The 26,930-nt window shown below is 40.0% G+C and overlaps 6 protein-coding genes across 6 annotated transcripts in view; 2 read left to right on the top strand and 4 right to left on the bottom strand.

Moving 5' to 3' along the window:
* Dnr1 (defense repressor 1) overlaps positions 1 to 3,710 on the bottom strand; it is a 147,194-nt gene extending 143,484 nt beyond the window's left edge. Inside the window, exon 1 of the mRNA XM_071791105.1 lies at positions 2,968 to 3,710. Coding sequence (XP_071647206.1) covers positions 2,968 to 3,054 — 87 coding nt within the window. The 5' untranslated portion in view covers positions 3,055 to 3,710. The remainder of the gene's footprint in view (positions 1 to 2,967) is intronic.
* Positions 3,711 to 4,691: 981 nt separating this feature from the next.
* On the bottom strand, positions 4,692 to 6,636 carry Vha13 (V-type proton ATPase subunit Vha13). Its single transcript, XM_071791109.1, has 4 exons — positions 6,481 to 6,636; positions 5,811 to 5,911; positions 5,609 to 5,707; positions 4,692 to 5,525 (listed from the first exon to the last, which is right to left on the bottom strand). Exons 1-4 carry the CDS (start codon positions 6,560 to 6,562, stop codon positions 5,451 to 5,453), a joined length of 357 nt encoding a protein of 118 aa, XP_071647210.1. The 5' UTR covers positions 6,563 to 6,636; the 3' UTR covers positions 4,692 to 5,450.
* Positions 6,637 to 7,202: 566 nt separating this feature from the next.
* On the bottom strand, positions 7,203 to 9,460 carry Ltv1 (LTV1 ribosome biogenesis factor). Its single transcript, XM_071791104.1, has 7 exons — positions 9,235 to 9,460; positions 8,596 to 9,145; positions 8,302 to 8,528; positions 8,098 to 8,226; positions 7,850 to 8,041; positions 7,494 to 7,733; positions 7,203 to 7,422 (listed from the first exon to the last, which is right to left on the bottom strand). The coding sequence occupies exons 1-7, from the start codon at positions 9,235 to 9,237 to the stop codon at positions 7,309 to 7,311; spliced, it is 1,455 nt and encodes a 484-aa protein (XP_071647205.1). The 5' UTR covers positions 9,238 to 9,460; the 3' UTR covers positions 7,203 to 7,308.
* A 291-nt stretch (positions 9,461 to 9,751) lies between these two features.
* Positions 9,752 to 14,107, top strand: Arl6 (ADP ribosylation factor-like 6). Its single transcript, XM_071791106.1, has 3 exons — positions 9,752 to 9,952; positions 12,978 to 13,157; positions 13,348 to 14,107. Exons 1-3 carry the CDS (start codon positions 9,775 to 9,777, stop codon positions 13,557 to 13,559), a joined length of 570 nt encoding a protein of 189 aa, XP_071647207.1. The 5' UTR covers positions 9,752 to 9,774; the 3' UTR covers positions 13,560 to 14,107.
* LOC139820672 (uncharacterized) lies at positions 10,138 to 12,953 on the bottom strand. The gene is made up of 4 exons (XM_071791103.1): positions 12,245 to 12,953; positions 11,654 to 12,147; positions 11,048 to 11,392; positions 10,138 to 10,962 (listed from the first exon to the last, which is right to left on the bottom strand). The coding sequence occupies exons 1-4, from the start codon at positions 12,300 to 12,302 to the stop codon at positions 10,237 to 10,239; spliced, it is 1,623 nt and encodes a 540-aa protein (XP_071647204.1). The 5' UTR covers positions 12,303 to 12,953; the 3' UTR covers positions 10,138 to 10,236.
* Positions 14,108 to 17,151: 3,044 nt separating the features above from the next.
* Positions 17,152 to 20,089, top strand: Phm (Peptidylglycine-alpha-hydroxylating monooxygenase). Its single transcript, XM_071790412.1, has 3 exons — positions 17,152 to 17,366; positions 17,713 to 17,928; positions 18,012 to 20,089. The coding sequence occupies exons 1-3, from the start codon at positions 17,250 to 17,252 to the stop codon at positions 18,678 to 18,680; spliced, it is 1,002 nt and encodes a 333-aa protein (XP_071646513.1). The 5' UTR covers positions 17,152 to 17,249; the 3' UTR covers positions 18,681 to 20,089.
* The last annotated feature ends 6,841 nt before the right edge of the window (positions 20,090 to 26,930 follow it).

The following is a 26,930-nucleotide window of genomic DNA, read 5'->3' as shown; positions in this document are numbered from 1 at the left end:
TTAGAAGAAATGCAATGTCTCCAAGAGAAGGGCGAGCTAGCGCTATCTAATTCCGCTCATGGAGCAAAATTTAAAACTCTCCTACAAATCTAACGCAAAATACGATTACGCGGACGAAAATTTGCATTTCCTCTAAATATTTCGTGCTTTCCCGTATATACCTAAGTTTTTCACTAACAATAAATGGCTCGTCTTTCAGGTCTATCCCACGGTAAATAAATTCGAAAAAAAACTCACGCAATGGGAGACTTTTCGCAGTGTAAGGTTACAAAAATACATTTCGAAGAGCCTTTTCGAAGAGCTTTTTCAACGAGCCTTTCCAAAGCTCCTTCCTGAAATCCGAAGAGCCGTTTAACGACACTGCCGTGACAAACGAGATTTTCAGATCACGCCGACCTTGTGTCTTCACGACATCTGTTGCGCACGTGAAAGCTAGGACCTAGGCCAAGATACGTTCGTAACTCTCGTGTAATACAAAACGCACATTAACCCATTAAGGGTCCTGGAAAGATGAACACAAAGACGCCCCTCGATACAAGCTATTATGTCTCGCGGTCGTCTTTATAATAAATCAAACGCTTACTAAAACGTCGTCTAGATCTCTGTTATACCTGCTAGTATAGATATTAGACATGTCGAAACAAAAATTATAGAAATAGACGCTGAATTGAGTAATAAATCTAGTCTGTTCCTAATATATCGTGCAAATGTTGCTTAACGCATGAATCAGTATCAGCGTTCCGAACGCTTCGAGATAAGGTAACGTTTGTTTTCGTCGGTTATCAAGACTGGAGGACTTTTAAACAAATTTATCGCTTATCGTTGCGAATCTCCGTAAACATAGAATGGATATACCCACGATCGACCTTTGAACAGAAACATTTTTTGCGAGACAAGGCAACGTCCAATAAATTTCCATAGCTGGACAAACTGGATCGTTTTCTGAATTTTTCTTAAAACCAGTTTGAGTTCAGCCTAATCGACGGCATCCTCGATAGACAGGAATCATTTTTATTGGAAAATGCAATCGTATACAAAGCTTCCCAGATTAACGAGCGAAAAACAACCGATACAAATCGGTAAAAACAACCGCGAATTACGCGACATTACTCCGAGATTGCATCCGTGTATAAGAGAGACAAAAAAGGTATCGGATCGCGACTATCGCGAGGCGAGCGAAAGAAGTTTCTTGGTATCGAAACCGAGAACGCCCGCGGCGTCTAAACTTTGCCGGTATACGCGAAACTTTCCTGTAGGTAGAGATCGACGATCGGGATCGCTATATCAACGCGACTCGCTCGAGCGCGAATACGCGCCGCGGAAATCATTGAAAAGATTTGACGACTTACAAATCTACATGCCGAAGGACGGAGGTAGCGCCGAAAATCGCGATCTCATTTAACTTTTAACCCGATCTTTGAGCCGGCGGCCGGCGCGGCGGTCTTCGTCGTCGTCGAGAGGGGGATTGTCGTCATTCCCGTCATTGTGCCTCGCGCACACCGCACTTACGTTCTCGTATGAAATCATGAGTATCGCCGCGCTTCGAGGCGTTGTTGCGCAACACGAGGACACGCTCTCTTCGAGCTGCAAAACGCGTACAATTGTCCCGAATCGCGCCTGGAAGTGCTCCAGGCGAGGAGTTTGCACGATGAATCATTCAAGGGTCGACAAGAACGGGGGAACGATTCGACTTCACACACTCCTCTCTCTCTCTCTCTCTCTCTCTCTCTCTCTCTCTTTCTCTCTCCAATGGATTTTGATTAATCGTAATTTGATGCTACACGAACGGGACAATACGACTCTCCTTCCTCTCAAAAAAGGAAACAAGGTGAAACTTGACGAATTGCTAATATAACGTTCTGTCATTCTGAAACTTTTGACTCCCGAAATACATTAGATATTATCTCGTACGAGATAAAAATAGCTATATCTTACTTTATTTTATCAAAATTTATCATTATTCTAATAAAATTATTTATTATAAGTACTTTATCAGAATAAATCATTATTATCTTGTATTATATTAACGCTCGATCTGAAATACAGGATGATCGATTTCAACTAAAAACGCAAACTTATGAAATCAAATTTTTCCATAAATATAATTAGGCTTTACATTACCGTATAATTTATTAACGACTGACGTCAGATACAAGACGACCCGAGACGGTCGACTTGAACTGAAAAAGCAAATGTGTGAAGACAAATATTTCCTCGTGGATGTAATCTCGGAGGGAATTTGGAGTCCGTTAACACGAAGCGTATATGGATTGTTGATATATGTAACTTGCACGTTAAGATAAGCGTTTCGTATTTGCGTCTATAGCGGCGAATTTGATTTACCCAGCGCGAATATTGCACGGCGTAAACACGGAGGCCGCGCGGGCGAGAATAAGCGAAAATTAGCTACACTTTTCCGTTATACTCGCCTTGGGACACTCCAGACTGATAATTCTCCATATTGTTTATAATTTATTTCCTGAACGATCGTCCGAGGAATTATCGAAGTCTAATAGAAGAATAATACCTCGCATATTAGAATACATAAAGCGTATTGTAACGTAATGTATACATTTAATTTAGTGTCTCCTCTTGGACTTAAATCGTAGATATAATTGCGGAGTCAATTAATTCTGAAAATAGAGGGGTTTCGCCGAATTAAACTTCAGGTATGTAAAATAGATGAAAAAATAGAAGAAAACTTCTCCGCCAATCTCAAGTAAACTTGGCGAGAATTTCAACTCGCGGCCAAGTTATTAATGTTGGAAACACAGAAATTACACGCAAATCTCATGCATCACCTTTGGTACCGTTAAGTTTTACCTTCCATATCGCAGAATAAAACATTTGTCGTTCCACTTTCCAAGTTAAATTCGATTAGTGCGAACGTTCGTTCTTTATAAAATTTGAAACGAACTGCCCGCGCCCGGCGCTATGTTCACGCTGTACGTACGCTGTACCACTTACCTTTTCGAGACACTCCTGGCCGATGGCCTTCGGGTCGACCTGCACCTCGAGGATGACGGAGTTGGCCTGGCTGACGAGGCACCACATCTTCGCGGTCGCTCCTCCCTCGACGACCTTCGAATCCCCGTCGAACTAATTCCTCGCCGTTGCGTTGCCCGGCCGGCGTTGCGAGTTGCGACTCTCCTCCTCACAAGAACCAATATTCACTTTTATCGCGACGCGCGTTCACGACGTTCACGTTTACGACGTTTGCGACGAGAACGACGAAGGCGAAGGTGACGGTGACGGTGACAACGAGGACGATAACGACAATGACAGGGACGACAAGGACGACGATAACGACGGTCTCTCTTGCTCCGGATACGCGGCTGGTCGGCGACCGGTCGTGCCCGGCGGTACGTTCTTTGTCATAACAACAAAACTTCAAAAGCCACGTACGTGCACAGCTGTCACTGAGACGGGCTCGCGCGGCGCTACGACTACGTGCGACGTCAACTGCGTCAACAACGTGCTTGCTCTCGTACCGGAGTAACCGGAGGCCGAACGCGCCTCGTCGGCTTCCATTTCTCGGCGCGGAATGGCACACGCACTAACCGCTCTCGTCACCGCCGCCGCGCCGCGGGTCAGTTCGCGAAATCGAATCGCTTTCCGGCCGCTCGATCGAGTGGCGCTAGCACCGCGGTCCGATACTACGTCGGAGTCGGAACTGGAACATGGACGCACGCACACGCGAGCGGCACATTCGGGTATGCGGCGCGCCGACCGAGTGGGGGAGACAACGTACAGCTGATCGTCCCCACCACCGCGCGCGCGCGCGCGCGTGCATGACGCCCCACCATCCTTCCACCACTACCATTACGCGCGAACTTTGGAACCGTTGTTTTGTATTACAATTCACGTCAGGCTTCAGGGTGGAATTCTATTTGTAATTTTGTACTTTGGACCCGCATAATGTATATATATAATGCATAATACATTGTTTCTTCAAATGTTTCTCGCACGCATGTTTATCGCCAATATTCGCATTACGAAATAAAGAGAATTATATAAATAGACAATTTTATTCTCAGAATTCTGACACGGATTTCGGATCGTCTAATATACGAAGTTAGTTCAACGGAATCGGTAGAATTCGATAATTTGTGACTTCAATTTAACACTCAATTTGATTACTTTTGATTTCGCGCGATTATAAAATAACGATAAAATATTATATATAACAGATTTTATTACGATTTTACCAGATTGCCCGAAATTAATTTGATAATCCGTAGCAATCGTACGATTACTGTACTAAAAGAGGAATTAGCTTGAATTGAAAAGCAGCGTGCATAAATGCTCGAATCATGAGGGAAGATTACCGCATCAAATTTTCACGCGCTGTCAATAATTGACAAGACCGATAACATGGTTATTGATCCAGGTTTAACAAACCTCTCAATATATTTTGCGATTCTTTAAATATTCCGCTAATTGAAACTGCAAAATTCAGCGGAATTATTCAAAAGAAGAATTATCTTACGCGCCGAGGAAACGAAACTTCTTACATAATCGTACAGAGTATATCGGTAGAATCTTTATCTACTTTCCACAATACGCATTGTAAATTTAGCACGTGTCCTTGTGAAAACGTAGCTCTTCTCTTACTGACGAAATCGATGTTTTGTCGAGCATACGTGCAGTTCTATCCGAAAATAACAGTTAGTAGAGCGAAAAATATAGCATTTTGTGGGTTTTCCTTGTTTTTTTTGTATTTTGAACACTTAATACTGTACAGACAACCAACCAGCTCACAGAGACAAGGATATACATGTAAGGCAAAGCTGCCCATCTCGCAAGATCAACAGAGAATTTAAACGTTCCCGCTGAAGGATAAGAGGCTTGAATGTTTGCTACATCGTCGCGCGGTCCACCGTCGACTGGGAGCGTGTCCGTGAACCGCGAGAGGCTGTAGGGAAAATGTCAATCGCGCGTCCTCGATGTGACAGAATCATGGAATGACATCTAATGGCGTACACCGAACGACATACAACTCGTAACCACCACCCTAAATCGTCTTAACCGTATCTAACTTAACAACCGATACGTCGTCTCGATGTGTCTAGGCCTTGACGCATCGGGTCGACGATACTCGGTTTGAGTACATCCACATTACTTTTTTTTTTGTCTTTTCTCTTTGTTACGATGCAACTACGTTACAGCAATTCTCAAACTGTCCGAATACGTGCCGGTGAAAAGCTCAGCGATAATAACAATACGATTATTGTCGTGTAGCAACTGCGGGAGAAAAAGATTCTAGTTAATAGTTTGAGTATCACTGCCTACAGCTACATTGTATACAGTTTCTCCGATAAAATATAACATGTCATACGATATAACAGCGATAAATACATATTGAGATATGGTGAACAGTAATATTTAATGTATATTTATAGCGTAAGACGCGTATCATGTTTATAGCTATTAGACGCAATCCTTGTGGCTTAGACCTCAATGCGGTAATTACTGTGCAGTTCCGGCTTGATATCGTACACCAAGTCCAAAATTTGAAGCATGACCTAAATTACACAGAGAGTCAATATTATAATTTTCTTAGATACCTGCCTTTTATTTATCGATTAAATTGACAGAGTGGACTTACCGTGTTTTTGTGCACGGCAACGGTCTGATTCATTTCTTCTATCTTGACTTTCGTGTCTGCCTCGATGCGCGCAGCAACGTCCTCTTTTGAACCCATGTGCTACGAGTAATATTATCATTATGTCATCGATTGACTTAAGTAATGAGGTGTAAATCTAATATCAACAATTTCAATATAAGAGAAATAAAATAATAATACTTACTTTGGCTTCAAAATCACGGAACTGTTTTTCTCGTTCCTGTCGATATTTCTCAATCTCATCCTGAGCCTCCTCTTTGGCCTGCTTCAGACGACGTGCTTTACCTGTGAAAGTACAAGATAACTTGTAATACAAGTGCAGTCCAGATCTTTTCTAAATCTTTTACACAAAATATTACATTCAGACTCAATTTTATCTCAACGTTATTACGTCAATGTTACATGAACTAATGCCTAAACCTAACCATTAAGTCAGGATATTTATTGATAAAGCAAAATCTCGAAGAGAAATCGAAAGCTTCACTAAAAGCTGAACAAAACTAAGCATTCAGGCGACTGAATTCGCATAAACGTAAACGAGTACGATTAGTAGTAACACAAACAGATTGGACGCAGGTTAACCAAGACTATTCTCACTGTGAAGTGTAATTTCGTGGGTTACTGGACGGCGCGATTACAAGCGATTTCACCGTGCGTTTCGCGGACCCGGGATTATCGTCAAGAATTCATTGCACGACGCACTAATCGCAGAAAATGAGTGAAATGAGTCAACGTCGCGACCGAGAGATTACAATCCGTCAGACCGTGTGATCGCAGTCGGCGCATTTGCGTCGCGCGGCGCGCGATTTTTTTTTCTTTCCCCCCCGAAATATTTCGGCGACGAATGCACTCACGTTTCCTGGCGTCCGAGACCTTCTCGGCGGCGCGCTTCTCCGCAGCCAGAAGCTGCTGAATACCCTGCGTCTGGCTAGCCATCTTTGCGAGTGGAGAACGACTAACTCTGTCACGAATCGATCATATGACTTTGGAGCTTCCGCCCTCTGCCCCGCCTTAAACGACGGCGCTCCGTTCCGTGTCTCGTGCTCGCTCACGTGGCCCCGCTCCTTCCGTATCACTCGATTGTCCTACGTATCCGGTCTCTCTGGTCTCTCATTGATAAGTCGGCGAATGGTCACCAAGACGTCCAAGACTATTCGCACGAGCTGTTTTTAACAGCTCCTTTCAAGAGCCTATGCGTTAAATTCAAAATGTTTCACGAAAACTTTGCACGATTCGCTTCTCGGAATTTGTCATATAACTGATGAATCGCGACACCGGATAGATCAAATAAAATTTAAATGCAAAATAAATTTAAATTGTAAACATGGAATCGCTTCTTCAAGTTCTCTTATCTTACAGCTTCTTGGTCGATTTAAGAATGTAAAGCTAAAAAATAGATTTAGCTAATAGAATTAAAATGGAATTAAAAGGTTTCAGTGAAAATTGGTAAGGATATAGAGTTGATATTGTGATCTTTTATACACATATATATTCAGGTATATATTCCTAAAAAATTATCATTTTTAAAATCAAATATATATATAATATACATACATTTAACCTGTCTCTTGTAATGTTTTTAACATACAACAATTCGTATCTCTTACACATAAAGTGGAAGTTGTTAAATCTGCAGTCTATATAAGACGCAGTCACAAAGCATATTACTTTGGCCGATAACTTTATACTATACGAGTTCCTCGAACGTTTACCCTGTCGTTCAACCGAATCTTCTCTTGGCGTTTCTTTTCCTCTTTAAACGCTTCGGTATTCGCCTTTCGCTCTACCCTTCTTTCCTAAAATCGTCAGAAATTACGTAACATATAAAATTAATAAAATCTACTCAATAAATGTTTAATAAAATTACTTGTCTGTATTCTTTGAGCTGCTTTTTTCTCTCTCTTCTCTCATCAGTAGTTTCCCCTTTGGGTCTTATGCTTAAAATGCTTAAGGTAGATTTTCTACTTTCCGCTACAGATTGTGGGCCCTTTGACGCATTATTTTCCAAATTAAATTGAGCCAACGTTTCAGCTGTTAATTTTCCAGTATTGCCTAATATATTTTTTGGAATACCAGATTTCCGATCAATTTCAATTTTCTTTGATCGCTATTAAAGAGAAACAAACATATAAGACTGATATTACTATATTATACATAATTACATTTATATATTTATCACTCAAATTAATAATTCTTATACATAACTTTTAAATATTTTTTTACCTTGGGAGGTTCCGAAATTAATTTAGGGTGATTGTAAATGTTACTGTATGTGCTAAGAATACTTTCACAGTCCCATTTATCTTTTCCACGAGCGTCGACAACAAGTTTTTCTGCATCTTCGTCTTCTGAGCTCGAATATTCTTTTTCCGCGATCTTCATTCTACCTTTCATAAGTTCCGCGATATTTTCCGTCTGCAAATACAAGTGAAAATAGTACATTTTTCATCGTACTTTTAGATCATACTTACATCTTCCTTCTGCTTCCTTTCAAATTCGTCAGCGTATTGCATAATAAATTTCGAATCATGATCAATATATCCTTCTATTTCATCACAATCTAGAGCACCAATTTCATTTTCATCGTATGCAGCATACATCTATGTAATAAACCAGAAAAGATAAGAACACATACAACATACTTTCATAATACTTTAAACAATCAAAATATAAACCTTTTCAAATTTGTCATCCAGCAATGTAAGTTGTTCATTCCTTCTCATCACGCTGCTACTCATAGAGTATTCTGTAAACCTTGATTTAGTTTCCTCATCTTTAAAAGTATATTCAGGTCCATTTAAACTGCACACTTCATCCGCCTCTTCGTCGGATAAATCCATGTGACCGTCAGATGAGACATCCGATTCACTATGTTCATTCCCTGGTTCGTTCAATTCGTATTCTAAAAATGCAAAATTACACACAGATCAGGTATAAACGTATAATATGATATACCTTAATAAACTTACCATATTCTCTATCGGAATCCTCACTGTCGTTACTTTCAGCGTTAGCCAATTCTATGAAATTATCCTCTAGCTGATTTTCGGGATCGTCAAAATCAAAATCTTCATCCATCGCAGCAACTATATCTGGATCGAGATCCAATCGTGGCCCGGAAATTGGCGCCGCTTTATTGAGCATACCGACTTCCTCCTCGACATTCGATGCGAACACAGAGGATGGCAGGTTGATTTTTGGAGTACTCTTGTCACATTTGGAATTACTAGGGTTCTCGACGCGTTCCCATTCCACTGACAATGTATTGACATCTCTAAGATGCTGCAAATAATTGTAGTCGTCGTCAAAGTAGATTCCATACTTCTGCTGCTCCTCTTGACGTTTGTCATTGTCTAATGACTTCTTTTTTGTTTTCGCTGCTTGTGCATCAGCAGCTGGCACCAGGACTTTCTGCGGTGCCTTTTCATCCGCCACTAATGGATCTTGTTGCGAGCGATGAACCAAGTGGAATGTTACAGAATCCTTCTTGTCGATAAACTTTTTCTTTTTCCCCTTTGGCTGTAATTACATTAGTTATTCTATAGGTGAAATGACTTAACCTATTAGCATACTATAAAAATAAGTTATGGATACACATTAAAGTTTACCATCGTGATCTATCGTGTCCAAACTGATCGTATGCACAAAAATCGATAAAATATGCAACGAAAGTAATCGTCGTAACGTAATATTATTGTATATTTGAAAATTCTGCGTTTATGCCTTTATAAACACGTAGCGTGAAGGAACATGTGGTTTCAGAGTTTCAAACACGATGGATGCACAATTCTCTAGCAACAATGCGCAGAAAGACAAAAATCCCTTGACCTTTCCAAAAGCATTTCCATTGGAGGACTGGAACAAAGCGCAGGTCTGTTCTATTTTAGCTGAGCTTCTTGCACGGTTCATCTTTTTTCTTTTTCTCTCCAACGTGAAAAGAAAAAGAGAAAAAATAAACCGTGCAAGAAGTTCAGCTGAAAATAAAGCAGAGGGGATAATGAGGATATCCCTACTCTAATCCGCAGGTGCGCGGTGCGCAGGGAACCGCAGGTGATGGTGTCGATGGTGATAACGCAAACGGCAGGAGGGGGTAGGGATGATTATTGATGTCCGATAAATGTGAGGAAAACTTACAGCGCCGTAAGAAAATGGGGTTATTCGATCGTTTAGCGAACCTCTTAGGTCTTAGGAAAAAAGAAGTAAACGTTTTAGTAGTGGGCCTTAACAACAGTGGTAAGTCGACGGTCATAAATAATTTCAAACGCGAGGATGACCGTTGCATAAACATAGTGCCCACTGTCGGGTTTAATGTCGAAAAATTCGCATGTAAGTCAAATAGCGAGGAGCGACAAAGTGTGAGATTCCGTTGCTTTCAACGCTACTTTCACGCGTTCGCTATTGCACACCTGCACAGTCTCAAAATCACATGTACCATTGTCTGTTTATTTTACAATAAGATACAATACAGGGGGATGACGTGATAAAAAAATAATATATAAATGTGAAATGTATTTTTGAAATGCATAGAACATATATAGTTTATTTGCAGTAAACATACCTCTCGTTACCTCTCTCATACTTTTATATACTTATACACGTTTTTTTACTTCCTAACTTTTTATCATACTTCTTGTAAGGCGTTGATTTGTCTTCGAAGTTTGTGGCGACAATCCAGTGGTCTTGCTACTTCGTAATGATCGAGTATTCCTTTCCCGAGTCTTTTCATTGCCTAATTGATCGCTATTTTTGGAGTCATCTAATTTATTTGCCGTTTTCTTGGTCGTTTCAATAGATGTAATATTATTAATCTCTAGACTAGGTGATAGTCTTCTAATGTTGACACGTAGTGGAGTGCTGGTAATTAGTTTGGCAATCGTCAACTGCTTGTTATCAGGTCTATTATGCAGTCTTGATTCAACCAAAGATATTTTACTTGTATTAGAATTCGTAGCCTCGTGAGTTTGGAAATTTAATTTTGTCTGCTTCAATTTAACTTTAGATTTGTGCATTGGCGTTGTTTCTTCCAGTGGATTTATTGGTGGATTTTTAATAATTTTCTTTTGGTTTGTGTAGGTTCGAATAGGTGTAGCCTTTTCTGTTTTCTTCTCTCTTATCGGAATTTGCCGTGGTTTCTCAGTACGTGATACTTTCGCTTTTGAGTGGCTATCCTCTTGATCATCTTCCGATGAGTCAGTAATATTTCTAATAAGTCTTCGCCTTTTCCTTTCATTCCATTTCTTATGCAATTCACGCTTTCTCTGAAGCTTTCTCAACGATCTCTTCCGATCTGATTGCAGCTGAACTAAGAAGTCTTCTTCATCAGAACTGCTAGTATCCTACAAATAAAATTATAGATAAAATATCTTTTTTTAATCATAAACAAAAATCTGAGAAACATTTTTATATACTTAAATGCCATACATTCAATTCCAATGGACTTTCACTGTCGTCTGCCCGTGTCCATGTAAATGTGGAATTGTCCTCTGCATCTAGAATCTTGTCGAATGCAGTTTGTAAGTCTGATATTCTAAATTCCTTCAAGCATATCTTTAATCTCTGTTTTGTATCATCGCTTAACTTGCTTTTGTTCGTTGCATTAACCTCAATTTTGTAAGGTCTTGCTTTGTCGAAATGATACAGCAAATGTATTATCAAGTCTATATATCTGTCACTTTCATTATCGTGTACACCATACAATTCTAAACTGATTTGCTTGAATCCAAGGTCTGACTGCAGAGCACAATGCTTCATATGTGAAATACTATTCTAAAGAAAAAAACAAACGTTTATTTACTTGGTAGTATTATAGCAGTATAGCTTATAAGTAAATTATACTGTATATCAATGGGTGCGTTCAGCCGATACTCCGCTAGCCTAGCAATCGTGAGCAGTCGCTCGTTTTCGCTCGTTTCCTCTCCTTTGACCCAATGGATTAAAAGGAGAGGAAACGAGTGACTGCTCACAATTGCTAGGCTAGCGGAGTATCGGCTGAACGCACCCATTCATTTTCATAAGACAAAATTATACCTGTAACGACAGAAATTGCTCTTGCCGTGCCGTGTAGCAGTCGACATTGTGCTTGCAGTTCTTTATAAACGCAGTTAAATTTTTCAATTGGTCGATAGGCGTTTTGGATAATATATAATTCATATCGATTGACATTGGCATCACCCATTTTCCCAGATTGCCCTTTCCATCCTTGATGAAGATCTGCACCGCGTGAGTGTTGTCCTTCTGCTTTTCGTTTGTCGATGTGAAATTAAATATAATCTCGTCCCTCCGAAATTTAACGCAACGAAACCCGGCGAATCTGTACAGATCGTTCTGCAGATCGACCTCGACATTCGGCACACTGTTTCGCGTCCGCGAGGAAACGTCCCGGCTCTGCAAGGATCTTTTGGTCACGCGTTCCTCCACGTCCTTAAAGCGCAACGTCTGCAGACTCCATTCGCACTGTTTGACGATACATTTCAGCTCCTGTATCTCTCGGAGCAGCCTCTCCTTTTCCGCGGCCTCCGCGCCTATAAAAGCCGAAAAAAAAACGATTGACTTCAGTTCGACGGATAAACGTCGCTTCAGTGGGGGTTAGGATCTTCATTCGACGAGCGTTTCACGCACCTTTGTTCGCCGGCTCGGTACTTCCGTCGTCGCTACTAGAGGAACTGCGCGTCTGCATTTTCGTTCAGCAGGGTCATTAGATCACTTGCTCTGCTTGCAACAATAACCGAATCGAACAAACACGTGCCAAAATTACTTTTGACGGTTTTCCATTGTTTTCAAATTCATATCTCGACTGCTCCACGCTCCACTTTCCTCGACGTACGGATACTTTCAGATGGCGCGTTGACGTTTCTGCTTTCTGCTTTCCTTAAGGCGGCTTTCACCGAGCTCCAATTAATCTAATCGGTGATTAAAGACAACTTCGATCAAGCTCCGGTTAATTAACGATTAAAAAAATCAAACAATTAATCGTTCTAACCGTATCTATGCCGTCCAACAAATTAGGATAATTTCACCAAATGATATAAATTATTTCACTTATTATTTTACTTATCAAGCAACACCTGTATTATTTTGTTAACATGGAGAGAATAATCATTATTTTTTAATAATTCTGCCAAGTCAGCCCTATGAAAAATAAAAAGTAGGAAAATTGAATGAAATATTAAAAATATAAAATTGTTCACGAATTGATACAATACTCAGCAAACACAGAAAACACCGAGTGAGCAATTTGCTATCAAGCAATTTGCTGTGTTTGCTGGGTATAATATATATAATCCACGTAATATCAGCACAATCAGCACTTTGCTTTTATTTCAATGCAATTAAACCGAAACCGTTGTTTCAGTTAAGAATGTCAATTTCACCGCATTCGATATGTCGGGCCACGATCGTCATAGATCATTGTGGGAGCATTATTACAAAGATTGCCACGGGATCATCTTCATAATCGACAGCAGCGATAAACTGCGACTGGTTGTCGTGAAGGAAGAGCTGGACATGCTCCTGCAGCATCCCGACGTGGCAGGTACGTCTCTCGTGATGAATTTTAATTAGCGATAATGAGTGCTCGTTTGAAACGAGAGGACAGAATTGGGGGAGGAGGTGATTTAGAAGATTTAATTGCAAGACCCTCCAAAATGTATTCGTATATCTCGCTATTCGTGATTTCCTAAGCGGCAGACTTGGCACGACCGAAAGCGAAGTGAATGTTTCAGGACGCAAGATCCCCATTCTCTTCCTGGCGAACAAGATGGACCTGCCTGATTCCTTGACCACCGTGAAACTGGTCGCCGGGCTGGGACTCGAGCGGATACAGAACAAGCCCTGGCACATACGGGCGACGAATGCGTTAACCGGCGAGGGCCTGCAGCCGGCGATCGAGTGGTTGACAGACCAAATTCGCGATATATTTATCAACAAGAGATAAACCCCGTCGTTGCACAATGAGACGCGACGTTTCCTGGCAAAGTCCCCGTCGCGTTGTCAGATCGAACTTATCGATGTCTATAGCATAAATTAATGCGTCAATTACACCGGTGTTTCTCATGTGGCGTTTCCCCGAGATGCGATTCCACCCCGCGAAGGCAAAATTCCGACGTAAATTGTCATTGCGAGAAGACTCATTGCGAAACGGCCTATAATTCGGCCTGTAATAGCTTCGCGCGGGATCTGCGTAATTAGCGCAAAGGAGCGATCGGGAGTTTTACGATTTCTAATCGATCAATTACAAGAATCTCGTGACGAGGTTCAATTAGGAAACACCATTACGAGCTCAATACAATTCCGTCCAGAAAAATATATGCGTAGAGAAGCATGTGTGTACGTAATGGCTGACACAATGTAATTGGGATGCAGCCGCGATGATTTAATTCCAACATGCTTCGAAATATTAGTTTCATAATTAGCGAGCTTTGCAAAGATACGTTATTTTATTGTAATATTTAAAATAAATGCCGATCGGAGAATCATTGCACAGTTCGAAATTGATTCAGTTAAAAGATCCTGTCCTATTATCTTTTTTTTTCCATGGAATGTGATACATCACGGCAATGGCGGATTTTAGCAACGTGGCTACTATAAGAATGACTTTAATCCAGAAATCAATTCGATCGATTTGGTAGGTATTTCAACCAACAAGCACTGTTTATAGCAAAATTTCCAGAGCACACACTTCTGCACAACGCATAATATGTAAGGATAAGAAAACTGATTGGTCTATATTTCCTTATGCACATGTGTATGGACCAATCAATTTTCTTATGCTTACGCATTATGCGTTGTGCAGAAGTGTGTGTCCGGGCCCTTATATGTACGTATAACTTTATTTCTAAAATCTTCAATGTGTTAATAAACGACAAAAAATATAATTTGTCGTAAGAATGGACCAATCACAATCGAATTTGAGGAGAATAATCGACTGTGATTGGTCAATTCTTACGACTCACGACTTTACGACTCGCATTGTAGACCTAGCATTACACGGAGAATTTGATTGGCTGATCAGTTGCCGACGCACGATTACTGTACAACAGGTTTAACTGCGCCAGTTTGAAACTTGAACGAGAATGTTTTTCCCAAAGCTTTCCTTCCTCGCGTCTTTCATACGTAAATTTTCACGCGTCTATTCAGATTTTTGTAAAGAATGTCGAATAGATTATAACAGCTTGCTGAGAAGCGCGAGAGAAGCGTTTGATCCTCGCGGATTCAAATCGTCCGCATTTCAAATCGTCTCAATTGCGCGCGCGGCCGTCCGGCCGCCATGACAGTCTCGGCGGCTGCGCGACGGCGCGGTGGCACTCGGCTGACTCGACTGGGCGCCGGCGGCGGCTTCGGTTCGGAAGGTGAGCGCGGTCGCTCCGCAATTACTCCGAATTTCACCCGGTCGAGAACGCGTCGCGGGCGCGAATTTGTGTCGGGAGTGCCGATTAAAGTGACGGGCGTGTGATTGTCGTGAATTCGTCGAACATAATCGAGACTGCGCTGTGTTCCGAGCATCGAGACGAGTGAGGGGAGCGAAACGCGGATCTCGTGCCGTGCCGCGGGTACGCGAGAATGAGAGCCTCGCGTTCTTCTGACAATGAGACAGTCGGGATGCTATCGGCATTACAGACGTAGCGTATCGAAGAATCGGATTGTTGATTACGCGACTACCTAACCTGAAATAATTGATCGAAAGCCGAGTATCGCGGAACGAAGCGCGATCCGTTTCGCGTATCGGAGTATCGCAAAATGGCGGTGTGAATTCGGATTTCTTTAAGGGTGAAGCGCGCGAATCGAGTTTCGAAATTGTGTGTAGTGCCGTCGTCGCCAATAGCGCCGTAGCGAAGTGATCATTTCCGGTGTTCATCGTTTCCTGGATAGGACCGACACGACGCGACGGCGGGTGTCTCCGGATTCCTGGCGGAACTTGCGAGGGGGTGGAGCACACTGCAATATCCTAGCTGGTGAGTGAAATTAAGATTCATTCTTACTTTTTAAATTAGATTCGTTCTTTAAATTAATAATGCGCGTAATTGTAATGAGGCACCTGCACACGATTGCGGTTACTTGCGAAAGATTTGTCGAATATTTATTGAAATAATTGAATAAAAGTAACCAGATAATATATATATATAATCGGTGTGTAATTAGAATATATTTTTTATTTTTCCAGGTGCAGCCGAAGGCGTACTTAGCTAGGGTACAACGACGGTGAGTGAATTTACTGATAAATTTCATTATATTTGCGTATTTGGCGACACTGAAATGTCTCATCCGTTTTGTCTCTTCGCGTTATCAAGAATTCGACGAAAATTAGATTAACTTAACCAGCGATTAAACTAATTATAATTATCATCAGAACTATTTTATTAACGTTAAAATTATTAAATTATTTAATAACGGAAAAGAGATACGAGATGTCGACAACTCTTGCGTAAGGTCATTTATTGAAATACACAATTGTCTCACAATTATATCTCGTCTCCGCCAGAGACGACTTACACATAATTCGAATTATACGTCATATTTATACATCATCGAAAATAAATATTATCTATAAATGACATCGCGAAAAAAAATATGCTGAATAATTACACCTATATCTCTTCTTTTAACATTTATGCAGTCTCGAGAAGTAGAAATTCCTGAGCATTGTATATGTACAGTCTAGAGAAGATATCGAAAGAAAGACTTCGTAACATTTGAAAATATAAGTATCCTCTCGTCAGTCGTCACATACATACATATATACTACGATCAACGAATCATAAACTGTGCGTTTTTTTTATAACTGGAACTTTGTGAGTAACGGGATAAAACATCTGAGGAGTCAATGGATCTCTCTTACCAAGTTCGATCCATTCGTTATTCGGCTTCACTATACGTAACCGGACACGACTTTACCGAGCGAATGGGTGTGCGTTCTATATGCGAATGGGTAAATAGTCTTATTCTCTGTTATGGGACAGGACGATTCCATATATACCGTTTCTCTAGGTGGAATAGATCCGCCTGTTCCTAACAAAATAACCCCAGCCAGCTTGTCCATTGTTTGCGTTGTATAACGCAGAAATACACCTGAATCACCCGTACTGCCATCCTTGAAGCGATCAATGTGTGCGTAATGCACTTGCAGCACGATGTACTGTATGGGTGAATCGCCGCCTACTTTAAAGCTCACTCCTTCTGGTAGGTTTAATTCAGGAGCGTCCCTTGCCTATGCATAGATAATCTGTATAAATAAATGAACTTTTTTTCTTCAAGAGTCAAGATTTAAAAAGAATTTATGTTGAGGTTCTTCTTTACAAGCAGGTGCAGTATCTGGGTTATCTCCAGCATTCGCCATATAACGCCATATAAAGCTGAAGAGAATCACGCTTATCGTGTTCGGCCTCACGTTTGGCATGATAAGCGAGTATGTACAAGAGGCGTATATGCGCTCCCGTGAGATGCCGCCACCGCCATAAAATGTCGGGCTTTTAAAAATACCCCCCATTTGCTATTTGCGATTTGCGTCATTCGGCTTGGGTTAGGTCAGGTTAGGTTCCGTATCGACCGACCTGTAGCGTTTGACAGGTGGACTCCTTGTCGTACCATTGATAAGTGCCGACGCGTGAAAAATACTGGCGCAACGAAAATGTGGGAGAAACGCGCGTTTACGCGTTACTTTGTGTTCGCCATTCTTTTCAAGTTTACGTGCTGTTACTTTGTCAAGAGGTACTCGCTTATCATGCCAAACGTGAGGCCGAACACGGTAAGCGTGATACTCTTTAGCTTTTTCAAATAACATAAGAACAATATACGTACGATGTACGTCATACGAGATCTAATTACATGATAACATATGGCTCTTGCAATATATAAAAATGAGACGTATGAAAAAATCAGTCAACTGACAGTCTTCTTGTGCAAATATATTTATATACTTTGAATTATTTTCAATTTAGTTAATAATTTTTATGACGATTATTACATACTATATACTTACAGTGGTGAGAATGCTAGCTTAAGAGATTACTTATTTTAAGCTAGCATTCTCACCACAATTTTTTAAGGTAATTTTTATAAAATGAGAATGATACCTGATATTCTGCTTACAGCCCGAATTATATTTATGCACTCCAGTTAGGGTTGACTTTGCGAGGAATTATTATATTGTTGGTTTTGAGCCGAATGCAACAATGGAAACGGCTCACCATATGCTTGTCTATGGTTGCACCAAGCCAGGTAGCTCAAAGCCAGTTTGGAACTGCGGAGAGATGGCGAATGCTGGAAATAACCCAGATACTGCACCTGCTTGTAAAGAAGGAACTCAAGTAATAAATATTAACATAACATATTTCATAAATTCTTTTTAAATCTTGACTCTTGAAAAAAAAAAGTTCATTTATTTATACAGATTATCTATGCATGGGCAAGGGACGCTCCTAAATTAAACCTACCAGAAGGAGTGGGCTTTAAAGTAGGCGGCGATTCTCCCATACAGTATATCGTGCTGCAAGTGCATTACGCACACATTGATCGCTTCAAGGATGGCAGTACGGATGATTCAGGTGTAATTCTGCGTTATACAACGCAAACAATGGACAAGCTGGCTGGGGTTATTTTGTTAGGAACAGGCGGATCTATTCCACCTAGAGAAACGGTATATATGGAATCGTCCTGTCCCATAACAGAGAATAAGACTATTTACCCATTCGCATATAGAACGCACACCCATTCGCTCGGTAAAGTCGTGTCCGGTTACGTAGTGAAGCCGAATAACGAATGGATCGAACTTGGTAAGAGAGATCCATTGACTCCTCAGATGTTTTATCCCGTTACTCACAAAGTTCCAGTTACGTACGGTGATGTATTAGCTGCCCGTTGTACAATGAGAAATACGCGCGATAGGACTACGTATATCGGTGGTACGAATGAAGATGAAATGTGCAATATGTATATTATGTATTACGTTAAGAATGGCTCTCCGCTTGAACGGAAATATTGCTTCACCATGGGGCCTCCTTTATATCATTGGAAGCAACACTTAAGTAATATTCCCGACAGAGAGGCATCTACTCTATAATATATCAAAGTGTGTCATTCAGCACAAAGTTAGATCGATTTTGTTTTATCATAGAGAATTAGGATCAAATGTAAACATTTCCGCAGATTACATATTTAAATGCATTTGAATCCAATTCGTCAGTGAGATAGGGTCCATATTTGGGGACCAAGCCGTCCTAATATAATTTATGACAGGTTTTTAAAATAGTTTATTATTTATTATTCTTGCGGCTTTTTATCAGTTCGATTTATTCTATCGCAATGTTCGGTTTAGAATTATTTGTTTCATTTCTGAAACAACTTGGAGGTTTTATCTCAGCAAGATGAGTGCTATTATCCAGCTTACGCACAAATTATTCCAAATTAATTTATAATTTATATTTTTAAGTGATTATAAGTATTTTTAAGAATACTGTAATCAGGGTACATTGTACTTATTTTACGTAATTACTTACGTAATTTTTTAAAGAACTCGGTATCCAATTTATAATATTGGAATTCTCTTCTTGTCAATAACTCTTCTTGTCAATTCTTATAAGTGTGTCATATGATCATTCAAATTGATATTGCAATTAGCAATGCTACAAATTGCTGATTGACTATATGTATATATATATATATATATATATATATGATATATGTAATTTTCGTGACGAAAAAAAGTCTAAACTGAAGTCTACTAAAATTTGCTTGTTATCTAATTTATCTCTAAATTATTGTGTTGTGTTTTAAAATTCTTAATTGCGAAGACAGTTATGATTTTACATAGTTTGACTTCTAGTATTGTGTTTTATCCGATTAGAGCTATCATGTATATCAAAGCATGCAGATGTGATATAAAATGGTAAACTTAGGCCTAGCGTTTCAGTTAATATTTATTATTATATGCAGGTTATTTGAAAAGATTGGAGAAATTATTGGAGTTGAGATCAATGTTACGGTACATGTTACATACATCCGAATTTATTTTAATAACCAATTCATTGAGATACAGCAGTATCTTTGATTTTGAAAGCCACTCGTACGACGCATTTAAATAATTTCATAACTGGCACAATGATTATAAAAAAACGCACAGTTTATGATTCGTTGATCGTAGTATATATGTATATATGTATGTGACGACTGACGAGAGGATACTTATATTTTCAAATGTTACGAAGTCTTTCTTTCGATATCTTCTCTAGACTGTACATATACAATGCTCAGGAATTTCTACTCCTCGAGACTGCATAAATGTTAAAAGAAGAGATATAGATATAATTATTCAGCGTATTTTTTTTCGCGATGTCATTTATAGATAATATTTATTTTCGATGACGATGATGTATAAGTATGACGTATAATTCGAATTATGTGTAAATCGTCTCTGGAGACGAGATCTAATTGTGAGACAATTGTGTATTTCAATAAATGACCTACGCAAGAGTTGTCGACGTCTCGTTTCACGCGTCTGCGAAGTATACCGATCGCGCATCGGACATTTCCTGCGGAGCACGTCGACCTAGCGGTGCACTCTCGTAATTGAATGCAGCAGTTCGTTGTACAAACCACGAACGATACTATATCACGTATAGTCCGACGTTAATAAAGTTCTCTTGGCCGCTACATATACAATTTGTCTTTTGTTTGCATATATTCCAAGCAAATTGTATTGCGGCGTTGTTCCACTCGTCACATGTACGTACATACGCATTGGCTATCGTGTTCCGCTTCGAGGTGCTCACTCGGTATCCTATTTTTAATTTTTATGTCGCCACAGAATTTCGAAATTAATTTTACACTAGGCGATCTATCTTACGCGACACGTCGAATCGCTTTTCTTTGCTTAAAATATTTTATTAGATGTGGCTAATTTTCATCCCATCACAGCGCGAAGTATGTATCGTAGCAAAAGAACAAACTGTAGATTAAAAACTTAAGATTCAGTTGCAGTAATGAGGGTTCTAATAGATCCATGAAAACCAGTCGTGAATTCCGCGATTTAAGCTAAGTACAGACGTTTGTTACCTGCAATTCGCGGTTTCATTAAACATAAAAGGTGCATCAAGAGAAAGAGAGAGAGGTAGTCCCGTCAGGGTTTTTAATACCGCAATAAAGCCACGTCTTGCGCGGCTTTACGTCAGATTTATCGCACACGCTTTCTATAGCAACGATCTCGCTCGTCTCTCGTGTATTTTCTCGGCGCCTTCCGCCGTCGCGTCGATCGATCGACGAAAAGCCGACGAATTAATACATGTTTCACGACGTGCCCGATATATCGAACCGCGTTAGGCTGTTGTTACGTCTAACATTCATGCACGGACCGTGACGGCAAATTAGCTGACTCTTGATTAACCGTTACACCGATCTTATTTGCCGATTACGAAATTACATTCGTGGAACTTGATGAGAGGATTGATCACGAGGTCGAGCTATTTATGAGCGATAGGTGTGTTTAAACGACGAGCGGAATTAATTAACCTAAGTGGAGCTGTGGGAATTGGCTAATCGATTATCTTACAGCTAGGAGTGCTCCCGTTTTGTTGCATATTGCGCAGAATTGTCAGCGATATTCCTTCCATACACAGTACGTTACTAAATAAACTTTGCAGCCATTATTTAGATTTTGCTAGTGTATTTTTATTATTTTATTGTCGAGTCTATTTTATTTATTAGAAATAATATCTGAACGTCAATAAATTCTTCCAATCGCGGTTGAAAATAGAAGTAGGTACCTCTCTTCACGAATGACGCGTTAGAAAAAGAAATAAATGACAAAACCTTTTTTAAACTTAATTTTGAATAACTTTTTTGTATCAAAAATTGACTTTAGCTCTTATAGACTGTACAAAATATTGAGCGTCGAAAACGACAGGATTATTAGATGACATTCACTTAAACTAAGTTGCTAAGAGAATATTGAAATCAAATTAATTAAAGAATATAATATGGAAGTATATCAGTAACGTTCTGAACAAATGCACTTAAATCTCAATAAATTAAACGTTTTTAGAAATTAATTCGTGTATAGATATTAGTTTCTAATAACGGTGGAAAATTATGCGTAGAATTCGATCGTTTCTGTCGATGAATTACAAGTTTCGTTGATATTTCGAAGTAACTTTACGGATGTTATTTCCATGCCGTTCTATTGTCGTCGAATCATTGATCGTTAAAAGTATGCCGGTAACCGACGACGTACGTTTTTGGAAAATAAATGACCGGTGAAAGTGCAGCGGGCGAGTTAAAGAATCTAACGGAGGTGTGGCTGACGATTTTAAAAGCCATTGATGAGAGCCGAAAGAGCTAATAAAGTCTCCTCTCCCTCTCTTTCGCTCTTTCCAAGCTTGTAACGTCTGTCTTACATATGATAATTTATAGCCGCGTCAGAGTTGAAAATTGCCTGCTTGGCAATCGTTAAGTCATCATGCGACGCATGTAACTGAGTTTATAAATCTGCAGCTATATTGATTTTCAGTCGAATTGTTATTTTTATTCGCGTGTATAGAGAGAAGTTGCATTCAAAATTAGGTCAGACCATAATTGTTCTATTAAAAGCTCCATTATCTTCGTCATTAAACACAAATACAACAAAACAGCTTGATGAGACATAATTTACATGTCTTGTATACAACGTGCTAATTTTGGCCGATTATTTTGCGTTTGTTGCTTAAAATTATTTAGATCGAGTTGTTCCGCGAGTTGCTTCGTGCTAATGCTATCGAGGATTTCACGCAACGATGATCAGCTGGCGATTAATGCGGAAATCGCTTTCGTACTTTCGTTTCTTCCGGTATGACCTACTTTACGAAGGAATGTCTGGGGAGGTGTTTTAGATTTTCGTCGTGCGAGTAGCGCGACGTATCGGATCGTCCACCTGTAAAATCGAAAACCGGTTTTGTTCATTACGTCGCCCTCTTGCACGCGTCTCCTTCAGCAGGAGTTCGTGCCAATACAGGTATAATGTCCGGCGCAAATCGATAGTCATCCTTTGTGCGCCGAATAAATATTCTCCGCGAAACTTGTGTATCTGCTTTAACGATGCTAATTCTGAAGATATTCAAGAATGTCCAGCTGGCGTTTATAAACGTGGCTATAAAATATTATAAGAATGTTAAATTTAAATTTAATTAAATCTGTTTAACCATTTAATTTAATTTAGACCTTTTATTTAAATTGCACGCCAGATAAGAAACATCATAATTTTTTAAATATTAAATTAGAGAAGAGTGCACTGTTTTATCTTTTTTATCTTATATCTTAATGTAGTTGATTTTTTAATAATTTCATACAACTTCAGTCAATATTTAATGTTTTTCTAATTTAGAGTAGTGACTGATTTTTTTAACTTTTTATATATTGCAAGATAGAAGATGTATCTTTTACAACTCTCTCTTTCTTTTTTTGTTTTTTCTCTCATTAATTTAAGTAGACCATTTTATTAAAAATAAAAAACAAAAAATAGAAAAATATGCCACTCTCTGTCGTAACTTTTCCCTGGATCAAGTTTCATCTAGACTAGACGATATAATGAAAATTTATCCGTAAAGACAGAAGAGTTATATACGAAGATTGACCGTGGAAAGGGTTAAAGATCGATTTGCGTCGTGCGGTGAGCAGCATCACTATTTCGATTTCACGGGAGTAGAGAAGGATGTTGCGAAGAATACGAATTACTCTCGGCAAAATAAATCGACGAGACTTCGAGAGATTTCGCATTGCGTGACTCGCGTATTAAGGAAGATCATGTGTTCGAAAGCGAAGTTCGAGCACGACGGAATATAGATCGAATGCTCGATCATTTCTGCTCCATTAGTCGATGATCAGTGTCACGCGTCGAAAACACGTGGGAAAACGGGAAGATTACATTTGCTCGCCGCGATAATTCCGGGCCAAATTCTCAAGATATGTTTCTCAGCGGGGGCCGAAAACGAAACGAGATATTGTGTCTGGGAATGAAGAAAACGTGCGCGTAATATTTCATCTTCGTGGCGACTAGAGGCAAACGAAATACATTTCGCTTGCTCTCGAGACATTTCTCACGTGGTTTACGTTTTGCTGTAATAAACCTCTTGTCAATTATACATGCACCTCACGTTTTACAACGATAAACCGGTACCTCGCTATCCGGATAAACGTATGTAAAATGTTGCTATCTTAATAGAATATCGGCGTTAAAATGTCTTTTTTGAAACGATGGTAAATTAAATAGCTAGATAAATCCACGGATAGAATATATGTACGTCTCTCGCCCGCGGGAAACTTGCCCCGGCTCTAGATAAATATAGCAATTTATTAACTCCCATTAAAGCTGAATTTGCCTAATGGATAAAGGCCCATAAACTTGATTCTTGCCGGGGGTTTCGCTCATAATTTCGTTTCCTCTGCGCAACGGCGGTATATGAAAGTAAAATCCATATGCACATCGGCATGGGTTGTATGAGTTGCGTATCCATTTCTCTGGTTACCGATATATATTCTACAATCATATACGGAGCGTATCATAAACCTGCGCTATTCTTCTGGCGAACGATGTTCCGAGATCAGTATTCATAACGATAACTTAGAAAGCGGACAGACGTGTAGCGTGAACGCGATACATGACCGATACGTCATTAATCATCATCTACGTCATATTTCCTATTCTTAATTACTCTGCGCATTTCCAGCTTCGAGATACAAATTTCTCGTGAAATCGATGAGATGTGATCTTGTGCGTCTAACAATAGACGTTATATATATAGATAGACATTAATAAATCTAATTTATACTTACTATTGCGAATGTTTGCATTAGAAATATTAATACATATTGATTAGCTATTATTTACAGTTACGTTTATTAGCTTTATTTAAACTGGACGGTAGAACCGACGCTTGATTGATCCCCTTTAATTGCAGACCATAATTGCATACTGCAATTTCATCTGACATAAAAATAAACAGAGAGATGGGGCGAGAGAATACTATAACTGTCTGCATATGTTAGAGCTAGGTTGTACTAGTTTGATGTGTTTGATTCTGCTTTTCATACAGAACAAATTAATTGCTGGTGTAAGCTGGAAGTTTGTTGCGGAGATGCTAACATAGCTTGGTTATCGAGCCTCTGGCAAGCAAGATATCAAGTTCGCAACAATTACCGCCCTTGCGTTAAAGTCCTGCGATATCATACTACTCCGCAACCCCCAACGCGGAATGATGTTTGACATTTTCGGAGCGTATTCGACTCGTATCGCTGCTCGAACTCCTGCTCCGATATTCCCGGTTGGATTTACCTCCAGAAATGGAGGATATAGGTAAATGCGAATGATGAAATTATAGACGTGAAGTCGTATTTTGTATTAACGTTTATATTGACGCTCTTCCTCTGTGTATAATTTAGAATCTTTTAATGATTAATTTTATCGTTGATCATACGTCACAAGTTTCTTTAAGAAATTGTTTTAGAATATAAATAATCCTCTCTATTAGTGTTAAAAATTAACACTAACACAAATATAATTGAATAGAACGCTAAATGCGGATAGCCAAGCCGATGAGAACGGCACGTAAAAGCCGAACATCGTAAAAGCATCCGTCGAGGCGGTAAAAGCACGCGGGCCGATCGTTAGGAAAGCGACTGCCTGCAGACACCGGGTTCGAAAGTGAGCCCTCGATCACGTTTCGTTCGACGCCAGTTCGCACGTAGACGCGCGCGCGGTCTGAGCTTTGTTTTCGTCCTCTTTTTTCCCCTTCGATCTTAGCACGACGGACGACGCGGTCCGAATCCACGACAACGCGGCACGTGTTTCCACCGGGCGAATCCTTAGACGAAGTCGTGCCCGATACGAGGCGAATTCCCGACGTTATTGAAAGACGTCCCCTGGATTTTTCGTGTGAAAAATCTCGTCGCTCGCGCGAGATGCATTTGTCGTTTAACGTTTCATGACGGTAGTTGGTTTAGCTGGGTGCGAGCTGCAGCGGCCGGGTTGGCTTCCCGCGGGAGGAAGTTCCGTATATCGCGACGATATAAACGAGAAAATTTTCCCGGCAAACTAGAATCTCGTACAAGCGTGTTGAGTGATAGAAAATCTTTAAACTAGAAGCAAATCTTTCTCTAGAAAAGGAGAAAAAGAAAGAAAGGGAAAATGGGGATAATCTTTTGGGCGCGACATAAATCTAGCTTTAAATATCTTGTGAACATCTGTATCTTTGCCATGTAAGATTAGTCATGTCTCATTAAAATGTGTGATATTTATAAAATGGCTTTGCGCTTTTCGTTAGATAAGCAGCTTATCAAAGTAGCGACTTTTCAATAAAGAGAACGCGATTTCTTCAATATATACATATGTATATATATATATATATATATATATATATATATATATGCATATATATACATGTAAATATATTTTAAATAAAATTATCTAATTGCTGTTTACATTGCTTTCGAGGCAAAGTCGCAACGCCATGTACAAGGGATAACTAGAGCAAGACTCTAAGATACATAATTATGCCTAAGATACGTAATTATAAATGAGAGATATGATCTTATTTATACTTAATTCTACTTAATTTTCATATCGAAATAGCGACTTTGCTTTCGTACCGCTTTCTTGGTGTCTGTAACTCAATTAGGCTTATTTTCTTTCTCTTTCTCTTTTTCTGTCTCGTATGAAACTCATTGATTTCCTATGGTCCGGCCTTGCGAAACACCGCGGTTAACGTTGAGCGAATCGTTAATCGCGATCGCGACTAGGAAAAGCCAATTTGAGTCGAGGGCAAAGGAGACCATACTTTCTCCGTCGCCGCGCCGCTGATAAAACGTGTCGCAAAAAGGAAACCGCTTGAATGATCCTTCGGAAAATTGTATCACGACCGATAACGATGGGACAAGCGAATATCCCGTTCGGCGCGAGGTTCGGCGTGTCTCTCATTCGGAGAAATCAGGCGTTTCGCCACGCGTTAGAGACAGCGTTCGCCTAAGATCATTTTCTAAATTACATTGTGTTGATTAGCGACAAGCGCGAGACTGCATCGCGCGAATCGTTGCACCAGCCGATTACAGTTTACATGTGTCGCCCAGTGGGTCCACCGGTGTATTCCCACGTTCCCCGTCCTAATTCCGGCGCGCCTGAATTCCAAAGGTAAACAGACTAAACCGTTGGCTGTTGAAAGGATTTACATTTCTTTTAGAAAGGCGACACCACGGTTACAGACCCCGCGTACACTTACGTGAAACGCGCCCAGACAAATTTTCGCCGAGAGCGTCGCGCGTTTCTTGCCTTTTTCTCCCTCGGGTCTTCTCG

The sequence above is a fragment of the Temnothorax longispinosus genome, chromosome 10 (assembly GCF_030848805.1).
Source record: "Temnothorax longispinosus isolate EJ_2023e chromosome 10, Tlon_JGU_v1, whole genome shotgun sequence".
Classification (NCBI taxonomy): Eukaryota; Metazoa; Arthropoda; class Insecta; order Hymenoptera; family Formicidae; genus Temnothorax; species Temnothorax longispinosus.
Note: the sequence above shows the minus strand (reverse complement) of the source record. Positions and strands in the feature narration are given on the sequence as shown.

Coding starts and splice junctions, on each gene's coding strand:
- Vha13 (XM_071791109.1), bottom strand. CDS start 6,562: ATGGCTAGCCAGACGCAGGGTATTCAGCAGCTTCTGGCTGCGGAGAAG. Junction 5,912..6,480: donor GGTCTCGGACGCCAGGAAAC/GTGAGTGCATTC, acceptor GTACTTTCACAG/GTAAAGCACGTCGTCTGAAG. Junction 5,708..5,810: donor TCCGTGATTTTGAAGCCAAA/GTAAGTATTATT, acceptor TATTACTCGTAG/CACATGGGTTCAAAAGAGGA.
- Ltv1 (XM_071791104.1), bottom strand. Junction 8,227..8,301: donor TGGATGACAAATTTGAAAAG/GTTTATATTTTG, acceptor TTTATTACATAG/ATGTATGCTGCATACGATGA. Junction 7,734..7,849: donor TAATTTCGGAACCTCCCAAG/GTAAAAAAATAT, acceptor TCTCTTTAATAG/CGATCAAAGAAAATTGAAAT.
- Arl6 (XM_071791106.1), top strand. CDS start 9,775: ATGGGGTTATTCGATCGTTTAGCGAACCTCTTAGGTCTTAGGAAAAAA. Junction 9,953..12,977: donor TAATGTCGAAAAATTCGCAT/GTAAGTCAAATA, acceptor CCGTTGTTTCAG/TTAAGAATGTCAATTTCACC. Junction 13,158..13,347: donor GCAGCATCCCGACGTGGCAG/GTACGTCTCTCG, acceptor TGAATGTTTCAG/GACGCAAGATCCCCATTCTC.
- LOC139820672 (XM_071791103.1), bottom strand. CDS start 12,302: ATGCAGACGCGCAGTTCCTCTAGTAGCGACGACGGAAGTACCGAGCCG. Junction 12,148..12,244: donor TACCGAGCCGGCGAACAAAG/GTGCGTGAAACG, acceptor CGGCTTTTATAG/GCGCGGAGGCCGCGGAAAAG. Junction 10,963..11,047: donor AAAGTCCATTGGAATTGAAT/GTATGGCATTTA, acceptor TTTTATTTGTAG/GATACTAGCAGTTCTGATGA.
- Phm (XM_071790412.1), top strand. CDS start 17,250: ATGTGGGAGAAACGCGCGTTTACGCGTTACTTTGTGTTCGCCATTCTT. Junction 17,367..17,712: donor CAAACGTGAGGCCGAACACG/GTAAGCGTGATA, acceptor TTCTGCTTACAG/CCCGAATTATATTTATGCAC. Junction 17,929..18,011: donor CTTGTAAAGAAGGAACTCAA/GTAATAAATATT, acceptor TTATTTATACAG/ATTATCTATGCATGGGCAAG.